Source organism: Trachinotus anak, unplaced genomic scaffold, assembly GCF_046630095.1.
Source record: "Trachinotus anak isolate AG129_WGS33_773 ecotype Australia unplaced genomic scaffold, CSIRO_AGI_Tana_v1 ptg000002l, whole genome shotgun sequence".
In the NCBI taxonomy this organism is placed as follows: domain Eukaryota; kingdom Metazoa; phylum Chordata; class Actinopteri; order Carangiformes; family Carangidae; genus Trachinotus; species Trachinotus anak.
Genome location: NW_027273853.1, coordinates 1,743,849 through 1,757,652, shown reverse-complemented (window position 1 = coordinate 1,757,652; position 13,804 = coordinate 1,743,849). Strand labels below are relative to the sequence as shown.

At 40.7% G+C, this 13,804-nt stretch overlaps 1 protein-coding gene across 2 annotated transcripts; it reads right to left on the bottom strand.

The window, feature by feature from the left end:
- Nucleotides 1–1,441: 1,441 nt before the first annotated feature.
- On the bottom strand, nt 1,442–12,899 carry gal (galanin/GMAP prepropeptide). Of its 2 annotated transcripts, XM_071487627.1 has the most exons (7): nt 12,488–12,899; nt 12,295–12,375; nt 10,909–10,963; nt 7,604–7,675; nt 4,086–4,172; nt 3,056–3,127; nt 1,442–1,830 (listed from the first exon to the last, which is right to left on the bottom strand). In XM_071487627.1, exons 2-7 carry the CDS (start codon nt 12,373–12,375, stop codon nt 1,769–1,771), a joined length of 429 nt encoding a protein of 142 aa, XP_071343728.1. In that variant the 5' UTR covers nt 12,488–12,899; the 3' UTR covers nt 1,442–1,768. The 2 variants fall into 2 exon arrangements, with proteins under 2 accessions (XP_071343728.1, XP_071343737.1); XM_071487636.1 differs by lacking the exon at nt 7,604–7,675 and having other exon boundaries at nt 12,488–12,873.
- Nucleotides 12,900–13,804: the final 905 nt, after the last annotated feature.

The window sequence follows — 13,804 nt, the reverse complement described above, 5'->3', positions numbered from 1 at the left end:
CTCTGATCTGCATCATCAGCTGTGACACCTGATATAGACAGGTGTGTGTCCCATCAGCTGATTTATCACAGGTGGACTCAGTCCAGGGGTAGAAACACCTCAGAGATGATTAAAAGAAATGGCGGAACCTGAGCCCAACTTGAAGTATCATAAAAAAGTGTCTGAAGACTTATGTCAACGTGATATTTAAGTTTCTCCATTTTGCTCATTTGCAAAAATGTCTAATGGTCTTGTGGTGTAAGATTGATTGATTACATTAATTTAAAGGTTGCAACATAATAAAATGTGACAAAAGTGAAATTTGAAGACTCTCTGAAGTGTCTGTGTCTGGCAGAGAACAATTTGTAGTTATTGATGTTGACTTGTCATCAAGGTTTTCTGCAAGAATGGATTCTTGGTCTGTAGCTTTTTAAAACTGATTTCATGACCTGTCATTTATTGCTGTGATGATTTGATATAAGATGTCTTTCCATTGTTGTGGGGACTGTCCTCCCACAGGTTGTCTGTGCAGCAGGTTACTATGACCCACAGTTAGGTTTTGTTGCTAGGCGACATCTAGTGGTCGTAGTTATGATGACGGGAGCAAAGGGAAACGTGTGGTGACGTAGTTTATAGAGCGACAAAGTCCACGTCAGGAGGAGGTTGGGGTGGATGGATGAATGTGACACAGGAGAGCTGTGTTCGATTCCCATGTGAAAGTAGCAGCTTATGTTGTTTCTATTATCCATGACTGTTCTGTGCTATTATTGTAACCATGACAACAAAGTCATGTTGAGTCTAATGTTGAGGAAGTACTTATTTTAACCCAAATCACCATCTTTTCTTAAACCTAACCAAGACATGATGTTATTATAGTGGTATGAGAGGGTTGATGGTTGTTCAGGTTGGAGGACTGGTTAGAGGACTGGTTGGTGGTTGGTAGTAGTTTTCAACTATGTCCTCAATGTCACACATTGACCCCACATGGTCCAGACCTTTGCCAGGTTTGGACCTGGTCTTTTTTCACTTAATTTCAGAAATGTGCCATATATCCCCCCCCCCCTTTTTTTATCTCCTCCTAAACCCAACCGGTCGAGGCAGACGGCCCCCCACCCTGAGCCCGGTTCTATTGGAGGTTTCTTCCTGTTAAAAGGGAGTTTTTCCTCCCCCCTGTCGCCAAGCGCTTGCTCTTTGTGGGAACTGTTGGGTTTATTCTGTAACAAAGTAAGGTCTTGACCTTACCCTGTAAAGTGCCTTGAGATAATGTATATTATGATTTGGCGCTATACAAATAAAATTGAATTGAATTGAATTGAATTACATTTTAAAGGACCCTGCGTTAATCTGACACAGACCTGCTTTTGTTGTACAAACTCACTGTTGACATTTTACAGTGTAATGTAGAAGTAGCCTACTGTGACTGTGACTGAAGTAAAAAAATAAGTTCATGTTGTCAAGTGAGGTCAGTGCCATTTGTTTATTTCACTCCATTCTCTTCAGTCAGATGATAGTATATTGAGATGATAACAGTGTTGTCTTCTGACCAGAGCTCCCTGGTACTTAGATCCACTTACAGTCAGCAAACACTCACTGATCCACAGTAGAGATCAAGTTTTATTTACACAGGAGCAGAAAAGATCTGATGTTTGGACTGGGGGGAAATCAACCTCAGTCACAAAGAGTTAAAGAATCAGATCTTTGGTAACAGGACAGATCCAGTAGGTGACATTTAGGGCAGCAGAAACACAGACGTGGGTGGGGGGAGGTGAACAACAGGAGAGCAGACCCATCAGGGATTCGCTAGTTCGTCTGATGTCACAGGGGAAGGCAGGCTGTCCAAAGCGCCCATTTCTGGAACAAACACACAAACCAGGAGTTGAGACAACATCACTGGAGACAGACGTGTCAGCAGGCGTCCGGTCAGCATCCATCACCATTATGTAATAAATGATCTGACACTAATGACAAATGTAGGAAATCTAAGCTTTTCATTTTTTTTATTCCAAATGTTCACATTAATAGTATTTTTGAAAAGAACATGAAAAGATTGTAGTGTGGAGTGGAGGACTTCTTGCTTTACACCTAAGGTGTCCATGATGTTCTCATTTCATCCACAGGTAGATTCATGATGATGCTGATGACCCCCTGACCCAAATCTCCTACAGCAGGGGTACTCAAATACAAATCTTCAAGGGCCACAAAGATGATTTTCAGTGACTCAAAGGTCCATTTATTGAGGTCGGTCAGGTCAGTTTACCATTAAGTTTAACAAAAATAAATCAGCACCTCCATAGAGTCGTAACAAGTAACAAACAAACATATCAAGATCTTAGGAATCAAATATAGTGAAAAACTATTTTACATTCTAAGTGTGTCAGTGTGAAACACAGCTTAATGAGAGAAATGGCATCTTGTGTCTTTTGCCAGTCTTTGGAACTTTGGCTCAAATGGTGTGATGGCCAGGCCAACACACTGTTGCAAGTGTTCATTTGTGAGTACACTGATGTACTGGTTCTTCACCACGTTTATTGTTGAGAACGCAGATTCGCAGCAGTAGGTTGATGATAATTTGGAACACGCCACTTTCGTGCAACCTTTTTTTTTCGTGCGCAATCTAGGCTCCCTCCCCTGCTCTCTGGCAAAGTGACAACCGACAACCTCTGTCATCTCATTTAGACACTTGTTAGCAACCTGCCTTTTTTAACAGACGATGAAGCTTCAAGAAATCAGGACTGAGGAATTTACTGACGGATTTGATGTCAGAGAATCAAACCTGAAAATGTCTTGAGCTACTGTTAAACAAAGACCTGATTTTAGTCATCAAGCAGAAACACATTCAAACAACCAGAGACTCAGGACCAGGGGACAGGAAGTGAGGACATGTGACTAAGTTCCAGTTTTTAAGACTCAGTCCTGCAGAGCTCTATATCCTGTGATGAAGAGCTGTACATTGATGCAGTGCTTCATATTCAGGAGTCAGGAACCACAGCTTTAGAAAATGTTTGAGTGCATGAGCTAAACTTGCCCTGAGGTCAGAAAATAAGAAGTCCGTTAGGACAGAAATGATGAGCATTACCTTTAAGTTTGAGGTACGACAGGACGTCAATGACAGTGTGGATGATGTCTTCATCTGCTATTCTTAGGACACCTGTGGAGGCAGAGTGGCAGTCTGTCATTGAGTCGTCTAAAGCTGGCAGTACTGTAAGGTTTGACAGGAGCTCTGGAGAAACAAATATCTCCAGATACCAAGAAGTCTTGATACAAGGCCAAATCTTAAAGAGTCCTTTAAAGAGTCCTCTTCAACATCACAGTAGCTGCGTTTCCATCTCAATTTCGTGCAAAATAGAAGCAATTTTTTTTTTTTTTTTTAAGTCGACAGAACATGAATGAGAATGTTGTGTGTTTCCACTGAGAGATGTTAGGGGAATAAAGCTGGTTTTACTGCTCTTGTGATATAATTCCAGTTAATATGGATTTCCAGTATCTGCTAACTGTTGGGACGATTGCATCCACTGCAGTAGTGGTTCTAGTGATGAAGGCGTGTGGCACACATAATGATAGAAAGACAAACCCCTCATATCTGACAGCAGCCACACATCAGGGATTTTTCATTCAGATAATAGTATATAATAAATAAAATAACAGTTTGTTTGTGGATGCCATATGACTAATACATTTTTTAAATAGTCTAATACATTGTTTTGTGACTTTTGAGAGTTTTTCTTGAAGTTCACGTTTCCATGACTCGTTTTTTAGTTTGTCATTTCAAACTGCGCATTAAGCAGGTTGATGGAAACGCAGCTAGTGATGTGAATTACAGAGAAAACTGAACCAGTCAACATAAATAAATCAACATTCTGGGAAAGTGCACTGAACTAACCTGAAGCAAAATATGAGGGTTTCTTTAAAAGGCCACTGTGAGAATTTCTTAAGTATAACTAGGTTGTTGCTAGGGGTTTTTAGGGTGTTGTTTTTGAGTGTTGCTGTGTGGTTGCTTTGGTGCAATGGTCTCTGAAATGTAGTAACTCTACAGTTCAGTATCCTCCTCAATATAACAGCAGATAGAGGAGGATTGTCCTGTTTCTGTGTGTGAGAGACAGACAGACCTGATCTGAAGTCCTCCTCCTGACCCATGTCCCTCTTGCCAGCCAGACCCGGCTTGTCTCCTAGTGTCCTGTGTCCATCTATTCCATCTGGACAAGGAGGAGCGATCACAGTCGACACAGTCACACAAACAGCATCTCAGCTTGATAAAAGTATAAATGTGATTTTCATGTTTCATGTTTCATTCAATCATTAAACACACACATTTCCTAAATATCCCATCATTCATTAAACACATACACATGAGCACATGGCATACCTCTATCTAATTAGAGCTCAGGGACATTGTTGTACACTTGGTTATTTCAGCATGGTGTTTGCTTTGTAATTGTTTGGGTTAATTTCCAAACTTGTACAGACCACCTGCAGGGCTTGGCTCACAGAATTGCAGTAAAACAGAGATTTGACCAACAGAGGAAAGAAAAAAGCACATTTAAAACAGGGTGGGCTGTAGTTTAAACACACAAGGAAACACATCAGAATAATAATGATGATAAAAAGGAAAATAAAATAATGGACAAGCAACGTGATGGTAGGTGCATCAGTAGCTCTCAGAGTTTTTCACCCAGTGTTTTCATGGGTGTAAAGATAAATCCTCATCCTATGCAACAATTAAACATTTTTCAAACCATCTTCTTTCATGTGTTGGTTCTGTGCTTTATGAAAGCTCTGCTCTGGTCTCTGGTCAAAACAAACAGAGGCTCATTTAAGTTGTATTTTTCTGGGATGAAAAAACAAACAAAATAACATATCCTCCCTCAATTTGTACCATGTGATCCAAAATCTAAAGGGGTCATTGGTAATTTATTTTCTCAAATGAAACAATGAGTGTGTGTTTGTGTACAGACCAAGCAAGAGTTGCAGCTTGAGAATGGGTTAAAGGTGCCGTATGTAAGTTTTTAACACCATTGTTTGAACAAACTGTAGCGTAACTTCAAACTTTCCACGACTCTCGGTTTCCTGTAACAGTCTGTAGACTGATTTCTATGTAAGGGGCTTGGGACAGATTTACTGGGAAAATCCAAAGGATGTGACGTTTATGCTCCTGAGAGCCTCTACTCCCCAACCCCACAGCACCAACAGTGTGCAACAATGCTAATGTAGCTTGGAAATGGAGTCCGCTAATATCAACAAATAAAAACAAAAAAATCTGTCCTTTGGAACCCGTTAGTTTGTAGATTTTGTTCTTTATCTCCAGTCTAATGTTACTTATCCACTCCGCATCTGACGTTAGTTTAGGATTATGGTTGTCTCAACCCGATGCCAGACCCGTTATTATTTGAAAATATAAAAGGACTATTCTTTAAACATTAGCACACAGATTTAGCAAGACAAGAGTTATCAAGAAAACTATCACTAATGAAGGATGGTAACATCTTATAATATTATGTGTTATTATCTAGCAAATTTCACAGTGTCAGTTTATGTACTCATCTATCAACATGATTCCACTCAGTCACATTCAGTCTCATGTGTGTTTGACCTGTGGTGAGGATGCTCGCTCACGCCCACCTACAGAATATGAGCACACTACAGACTGTTTATAAACCTGGACGTAGACTCTGGGTCTGAACAGTGAAGCCTGAAGAGCCTTAAAGCTGCATTCTATCTAATGTTGTATTGATTGTATTGAGGTCTATGGGAAAATGTCTCTACTTCTCACTTGATTCATTACCTCAGTAAAGGTTTTCCTGATGAGTTTATGGTCTCAGTCTCTAGTTTCAAGTCTTCTTCAAAACAACATGATGTTCATTTATTAAATTATGCTCCATTTAAAGGAAAATAGACCATAAAGCAGGGGCTGCATTAGGGCGGGGCTACCATGTGATTGACAGACTGTACCACACACAGCGACCTGCCTGACAATCAGGATAGAGGACAGAGCAGGTCAGATCCACCCCTCACTCCTCCTCAGCTCCACCCTCTCCTCCAAATATGGTTTCTACTGGTTTCAAAAAAACCAAGATGGCGACGGACAAATTACAAACTGGAGGCTTCCAAACAGCAGCTCACAAACCAGTGGGTGACATCACGGTGGGTTGATACTTGGAGCGCACACAGGAGTAACAGGATGCTGCCTGCAGTTCACTTAACAGCCACCAGAGTCATTAATAACAAGAGTTTGCTGAATCTTACATATAGAGCTTTGAAATATCTTTTTAATCAGGCAGCTTAAAGATTGTGACCTGTTTTGAGGTTTGTATGTTTGCAAGTGAAGAAGCTGTTAAACATAAATATTCACTAAGCTACAGAAATATCTACCGCATCAGACTGCTGTTTGACTTTGCAGCATTAGCCAGCAGTCTCTCTCAGGTATGTGTCTTTATCTTTAAAGTTCACACACTCACTGCACCACTTCACTGAGTGGTTGTGATGTTTGGTTGAAGAGGAGCCAAGTGGCCAGAACAGTTTGACTCATCTTAGCATCTTCCTCATTAGCTGAAGTGGTGCTTGAGCTGGACCCCTCTGAACTCTGAGTGTGTGTTGAACTATGAGCATTAAAGTCCAATCATATAACATGACCTTTAATGACCCCGACAAGGAGAAATAATGTATTTTAATGGTTTTGTCTTTCAAGTACAAACAGCCCCTCCCGTCCCTATTGGCCCCATAGTGCTTTGGTCTTTATATTCAAAGGTCCACACAGTCTAAAGGTAGATGTCCATGTGTTTGTGATTATAAAGCAGATCTAGGTTCTATATTAATACTGTGAAAGTATCAAAGCCTCAGTCCACAGAGAAATGTACACAGCCTGTATTCAGAAACTGAGCCTTAAAACCAGCCGTCAGGACTTCTGGACCTTTGTGATGTCACAACAAAGTTTTCTCAGTGATCCAATAAGAATATAGTAGATTTCAGGTAAACACTCAGAGAAACCAAATCCTGGAGGGTTGGATGATGGGACCAGGTGGGTGGGGCTTGGGGCATGGCTGAGTCATCCTGAGGGCAGTCACTGCTTTGTTGTGACATCACAAAGTTACAGAAGTCCTGACGGTTCGTTTTTAGGCCTTTATATGCCTTAAAAACAGTGTGACAGCACACTAATGTTGGAGTAAGGAGATTTTAGAGCACAAATTTTACATGCCCAACTCTTAACCTGACCATGTTCTCCTGTGCTAATGTGTAAGTTCAGTTTGCCTTCATTGTGATTTTACTCCATCATGTGACGAATGGATTAAGCTGATAGCTGCACATCAGTAACATCTGGATCTACTGGTGTGACTGGTCTCACAGTGGAGTGACCGTGTTAGATTAATTTGGGAGTGCTGATAAGATGGAGTAATGAGAGGTTATCCTGTTCTTCTCTTCCTCACCCAGCACACACTCATATGAGGTCAACAGGAGTCCCTTAAAGCACAGAGTGAAATGTAACGTTTGGATGCATAAGCACAGACAGCAGCAGGATGACAGACTCCGCCCCCTGATGAGAGGCAGAAGCAGCTAAGAGGCGGGATGTGTGGACACAGCAATTCCTGCCCTGACACCAAGGCCCTGCAGCGGCCGTATGTTTCTATCTTACATGGAGCGACCAGCTCGTCTCTGCCTCTGGCACTGGGAGAATCCTTTATCTGAATTAGGTGATCAATACGACCTGAAACACAGGATGAGGCAGGAGCAACCTTTACCTGGGCTTCACACACGCACACACACACACACACACACACACACACACACACACACACACACACACACACACATACACACACACACACACACACACAACATTTCCAGGGTTCTGGATTGATTGGGATCCCACAAACCGGTAAGCACACACACACACACACACACACACACGTACGGAGTGTTCACTGAATGAGTCCTCTGAAGATAATGAGTCAATATTTAAATGACACAGTGGAGACAGAAGGCAGGGACCAAGGTCTGTGAATCAGAGCTGGTTTCTCAGCTCTGATTCACAGACCTTCACCAAGCCTTTGTTGTGTTACACAGGCAACATGCTCAGGTGACACAGGTAAAAGCCCATCAGCATCCAACACATCAGGCATCAGTCACTTAGGTGTAGGTGACGTCATTATTTAGCTCAGTGTCGTCTCTAGTTCTACAACAAAAGTTCCTCTGGATTAAAAGTTCAGGGGCCGGCTGCACAAAACACCTTAAGTTAAGATTTTTCTTAGAGTCCAACTTAAGATTTCCTTAAAATAAAAACTTTTGCACAAAACACCCTTAAGTCTTCTCCTTAAGGTTTCCTTAAAATGTTCACTTAGGTATTTATAGTTTTTTCCTTAACTTAGTCTCATACTTAAGGAATCACTTAATTGCTTAAGCTATTATACAGAAGACCTTAGTGACGAAACTAAGGAAAAAAACTTAAGGTACCTCCGACTGTATCTTAACTCAACATGTCTGAGTTTCTGGTGATAAACGAAGAGGATGAACACAGAAGAACCTGATGGAGCCTCAATGATGAGGAATTGATTTTGTTCTATAGATCTGATCGACAGTCAGTTTATGATGTGTCTGATCAGTCTACTTTCCTCAGCTGAGCTCTTCAGCTCTTTACAGTTAATGATCATTCTGTGGTTTGATGCTACAGGATCGTTCCAGTCAGTTATTGGTGAAGTATTTCATGTCCATTGATGTCCATAGCTGTGAGCCGTGGCATTCACTGATCAATCACTCTGACCTGTCTGCTCAACACTGAGTTTTCTTTTCCTCTAGAGGTTTCATTTTTCCTCCTCTCAACACTTTGGTTTTCTTGTCTTCTTTTCTTCTGCCATTTCGTTCTACAGGCCAACTTTATCAGACGATAGTCAGTATCACAAGCACTAATGCTACAGTAGCTGCTGGTCTCCATGGAAACAGTAGAATTTTTTGTCATACTTAAGTAGAAACTTAAGGTCCTTTGTGCATCGGGCCCCTGGGGCTCAGTATCTCTTAAGAGGTTTCCTCAGTTAAGGAAAAAAAAAAGTTATTTCTAGCAGGGAAAGAGATTTTACAGCAGTAAAAATCTACTGTTTCCATGGAGACCGTTTACTGTTATTATCACTTACAACGCTGAAGTTAGCTTCCGATTGGGCAGTTAAGGGGAAATTAAGGGAAACAGAACTCCTGAGCTGAGCTCTGTTTACTGCACCTCTCACTGTTATGACTATGTGTCGGATATTTCAGCTAAAGCTTTAAGGCTGTCTGACCAGGTCCACATCAAGATCAGACATTTTTGCATTTTCACAAATAAAATAAAAGTTACATAGAGTGTTTTTAAGAGTCTTGAACCTTTCTGGGATAAGATAGTCCAGATTTGACAAGTCCAGGTGCAGTAGTTTTTGATCTGGACCTTGTCTGATGTGGACTGGATGCAGAAAAAAGCAGTGAAATGACCCTTTTCTGTATTGTCACAAACAGAATAAAGGTTTCACAAATATGGGGGTTTCAGACAGCAGTAAAGCTTTAGCTGAAATGTCACATGTTCACATATTTTCAGTAAGTTTAGCTTGCCTTAACTTTCCCTTTACTTTGGTCAAGTCTTTAGTGCAAGGGTTAACTTTAAGTGATTCCTTAAGTATAATACTAAGATAAGGAGAAAATCTTAAATACTTGAGTGAATATTTTAAGGAAACCTTAAAGAGAAGCGTTAAGGGTGTTTTATTTAAAGGAACCCTTAACTTAGACATTAGGGAAAATCTTAACTTAAGACAGAAACAGCTGTGACTTATATCTGACAACATTCTCCACACAAACACACTGTGTGGAAACGGGCTGTGATTTTTAACACAACAGTACTGTTGACGTTACCAGCTGAGCTGCCACAAACTGTTGCCTGTGTATCATCACTTTTAAACTCCTCCTTTATTTGTGGTGTGTGACATTTTTACAGACGGTGCCTCGTCCTGGCTCCTCTCCTGCCTCAGCCTTTAGTAAATGTTGTATCATGTGATTTATCACTAAACCATCCTCTACATTTATAATGTCAGTGACCATGAACAGCTTTGGACATGAATGTGTGAAATGACATCAGTCTGGGTTTTAGTCGGTAACAGAGTGAGGATGACGAGCTGCTGCTGTCAGAGGCACAAAGTGGCCTGGACTCTGTGAACAATAACAAACTGAACTGTGTGAAACCTACAATGAACACACATATCAACACAACACTTTCCTCACAGATGAGTTTAAATATGTGTTGGTGATCGTTTCTCCTTTGTCAGGATCATCATCCACCTGACAGGTGTGGCACATCCAGATGTTGATTACACAGCATGATTACTGCACAGGTGTGTCTTGGGCAAAGGCCACTCTAAAATGTGCAGTTTTATTAAAAAAAACACCTTTATTATTTATTGGGCACTGAACTATGAATTTCTATGGTGAGGGTTGTGATCCACCCAAAAAATGCAAATACGGTAGCCCAGGTCATGAGAAATCCACAGTTTTGTTTTGTTTTCTTTTTTTCAAAATAAAACTCCACATTTTAAAGTGGTAGCCAGCCCAGTGCAAAGGAGAAATGATCACTGACACAGAGTTAAACACATCCGTGAAGAAAATTAGAGAGAAAGACGTCTTTAGTGTGATTAGAAAAAGTTTGAGATCTTTAGTTTAACTCATGAAAAATCGGAGTTAAAAACAAAAGTGTTGTATTAATAATTTCTGCTCAGTATGTACTGTTATAAATAAATAAATTACAGAACAGGAACAAGCATTTCCTGATATTCACCAGAATAATTAACATTCAATTAATAAAAACTCAGTGATAAGTTAGTGATAAAATGTGTTTTCACATGTGACAGAGAAAAGTGTGGGAACACACACGCTGTATTGTCCTAAATAACATTTACAGTGTGTGTGTGTGTGTGTGCAGTCAGTACTTACGGGGACCTAACAGGTAGCCAGCACTGTTCAGTGTCCAGCCACGCTTGTCCTTTGCCTGCAGGACACAGAGACACAAAACAATCAGATCATGGACGAAAACACACACACACACACACACTGTCCACAGGTTTACAAGCCCAGCAGCCAAATGTACTTTTATTATCTAAACACAGGTGATGTTCTGTCTCTGACAAAGATCAACATTTAATCTGATTTTTCTCAGTGTCTGCTTTCTTTTTATAAAACAAACACTCAAAAATCTGATTCCTGTAGAGGACCATGAACTACACTCTGCTCACAGCTGCACTGCTATCACACAGTGTGTGTGTGTGTGTGTGTGTGTGTGTGTGTGTGTGTGTGTGTGTGTGTGTGTGTGTGTGTGTGTGTTTGTGTGTAGATGTGTCCAGCATATATCTGGATTCTGTGGACAAAACTCCCACACTTTGAAATTGAAACACAGATTTTCAGGGAAGAGAGTAATGTTTTGTACCAAGTCTATATTTTGACCACACACACACACACACACACACACACACACGGACACATATGTGAACACATACTTAAATTTTGCTGTAAGTTGTATAAGTATCGACAACAGCTGATTGATCATTGTGAAAGAGCTTTAAAAGTCAGTGGTGATTTCTTTTTGCTCCTGATGAACCACAGGGAGACGGTGAAGTGTTGGCACATGTGCAATAAACTTGTGTAGATGCATAATTTGTAGCGCGGTCTGAATTTTACCCCGGTGGTGGGGCAGTTTGTAACAATAGAGCTCCTTGTATTCCACATCACTTGGTGAATTCTGTGATGTCGTTGGAGAAGTCGGAAACTTTTTTGTTTGCAGCAGATAAATAGGAAACTTTTTGTCAGAATTTGAATCTTTATCACAAAAATTCTGTGAGTTATAAGCACTGAGACAAAAAGTGTTACAGCCATCCTCTACTGCACACTTTACTGTACAACCCACTGTAACACCCACATCACTACCCTGATATTTATATCTATGTAATTATTGTATTTAACCTCTTTATATACACTCACTGTCTCTGTTTTATATTGCCATTTATATTAGGCTATAATTACATATTTTTATGTGTTGTAACTTTTAAAGGGAAGCATAATCAAAAATTCTTTTGTTTTTCTGAATTAACGAGATTATTATCTCACAATTCTGAGAAAGTCATCTTAAATCAAAACTGAAAATCTGAATTAAAAAAAAAAATTATGAAAAACTCTTTCTCAGAATGGTGAGATAATAATCTCGTAAATTCAGGAAAACAGAGCAGGAACTTTTTTTTTTACTTTTACAGTGTTACTTTGTATCATGTCTGTATTTGTTGCTGTGTCAGGAAGCCACAGATGTGCATGTGAAGGCTGAGCTCTTACCGCGATCACCAGCCCGATGGTCTCAGACAGAGCCGCGCACAGGATGAGCGACACGCAAAATATCCCGAAGCACCTCTGCATCTGAGGGGGGGGGGGGGGGGGGGGGGCACCTCATCAGCACAGAGGAAAACACAGGCTGGTCAACGTGAGAGAATCAAACATCCCCCTGACGTCCACAGGAGCAGGGACTCACCTTTGCTGTGACTTTCCCGCCGTGTGTTCTTCTGAACTCGGTGTCGGTGTGGGTGTGGGTGTGGGTGTGGGTGTGGGACTCACTGTCCCCTCACCGCTCTCCGTGCACCTTTTATTGCCGCTGCAGCCCGACCCGCCGCTGCCAGCCCGCGTCAGCAGCCCCCTCCTGCAGGATGGGCAGGTCACGAACACGGCGCCTAACGACATCCAGCATCATTAAGTCCATCCCCAGATTTTTCTTCGTCGCCACTGGATTGAATTTAAAAAGGGAAAATGTCTTAATCTGATCCTCTGTCTTTAATGCGCCCGTAAACATCTTCTTCATGATCACCACAGACTTCAGGATCTTCTCCTGATCGTCTGAATGTCTTCTTCTTACTTCTTTCTTTGATTTTGGAGCAAATTTCACTCAGCATCAAAACTTTCAAAACCATTAGCAGTGGTGCTGATGTAATAGAATAACTTGAACTTCCTCAAGTGATCAATAAAGTATTTTTTCTATCTTATCTGTCTATCGAACAATAAATATGGAAAATAACAGTAAGATCTGTGTTTTGGCTGGAACAGTACAGATTTTGCTACAGGCCTAATAAACAGTGATACAGCTGTGTCAAATAAAAAAATGTAAAAAAAAATTTGCAGCTCCTGCCATATGGATTTTGTACTTGGGCACATTGTGATTTCAGTAATGTTTTAATTCATTGTTCAGCCCTACCACAGATTTTCTTTTTCATGTTAACAAGTCAAACACACTCACACACACACACACACAACAGCTGGTTCCAGTCCTAGAAACACATAGCCTGTAATTCAGTCTAATATTAGAGAATTTAGATTTATCTCTATTTATCTTTACCAACTCTGCAGGAACAGTCCATGTAAGTCCAGACTACAGTTCAGCACCACAGACAGAGATGAAGATCACCCTGTTAATGGCTCATGATACCTGCTGCAGGCGAAAAGTCTTTTTTCTTAGGACGGTTCAAACTGAGTGAAATGACCTGAAGTATCTCAGCGGCAGCCATGATGACAGCTGATCCAGTTCTCCTCTCTTACTAAAGGAAAGTTGGTACCACTGTTCCATAATTCATTGCTGGAGCAACACTTAAAGCGACATACCATCATAGTTTCACATAAGCACACCCCCACAAATGAAACAAAAAAGAAACAACAGAGCAGCTGTTTAATTTTTTTTTGTTTCCAGAACTCTGATTGTCTGAGCTCCAGTCCATAAGCAGAGATGTAATACCGTCTAAATTCAGTTAGAAATCCTCATGAAGAGCGAGTATATTATCATCATCATCATCATCATCATCAT

Coding starts and splice junctions, on each gene's coding strand:
- gal (XM_071487627.1), bottom strand. CDS start 12,375: ATGCAGAGGTGCTTCGGGATATTTTGCGTGTCGCTCATCCTGTGCGCG. Junction 10,964..12,294: donor CCATCGGGCTGGTGATCGCG/GTAAGAGCTCAG, acceptor TGTGTCCTGCAG/GCAAAGGACAAGCGTGGCTG. Junction 3,128..4,085: donor GGAGGAGGACTTCAGATCAG/GTCTGTCTGTCT, acceptor CTGCCTCCACAG/GTGTCCTAAGAATAGCAGAT.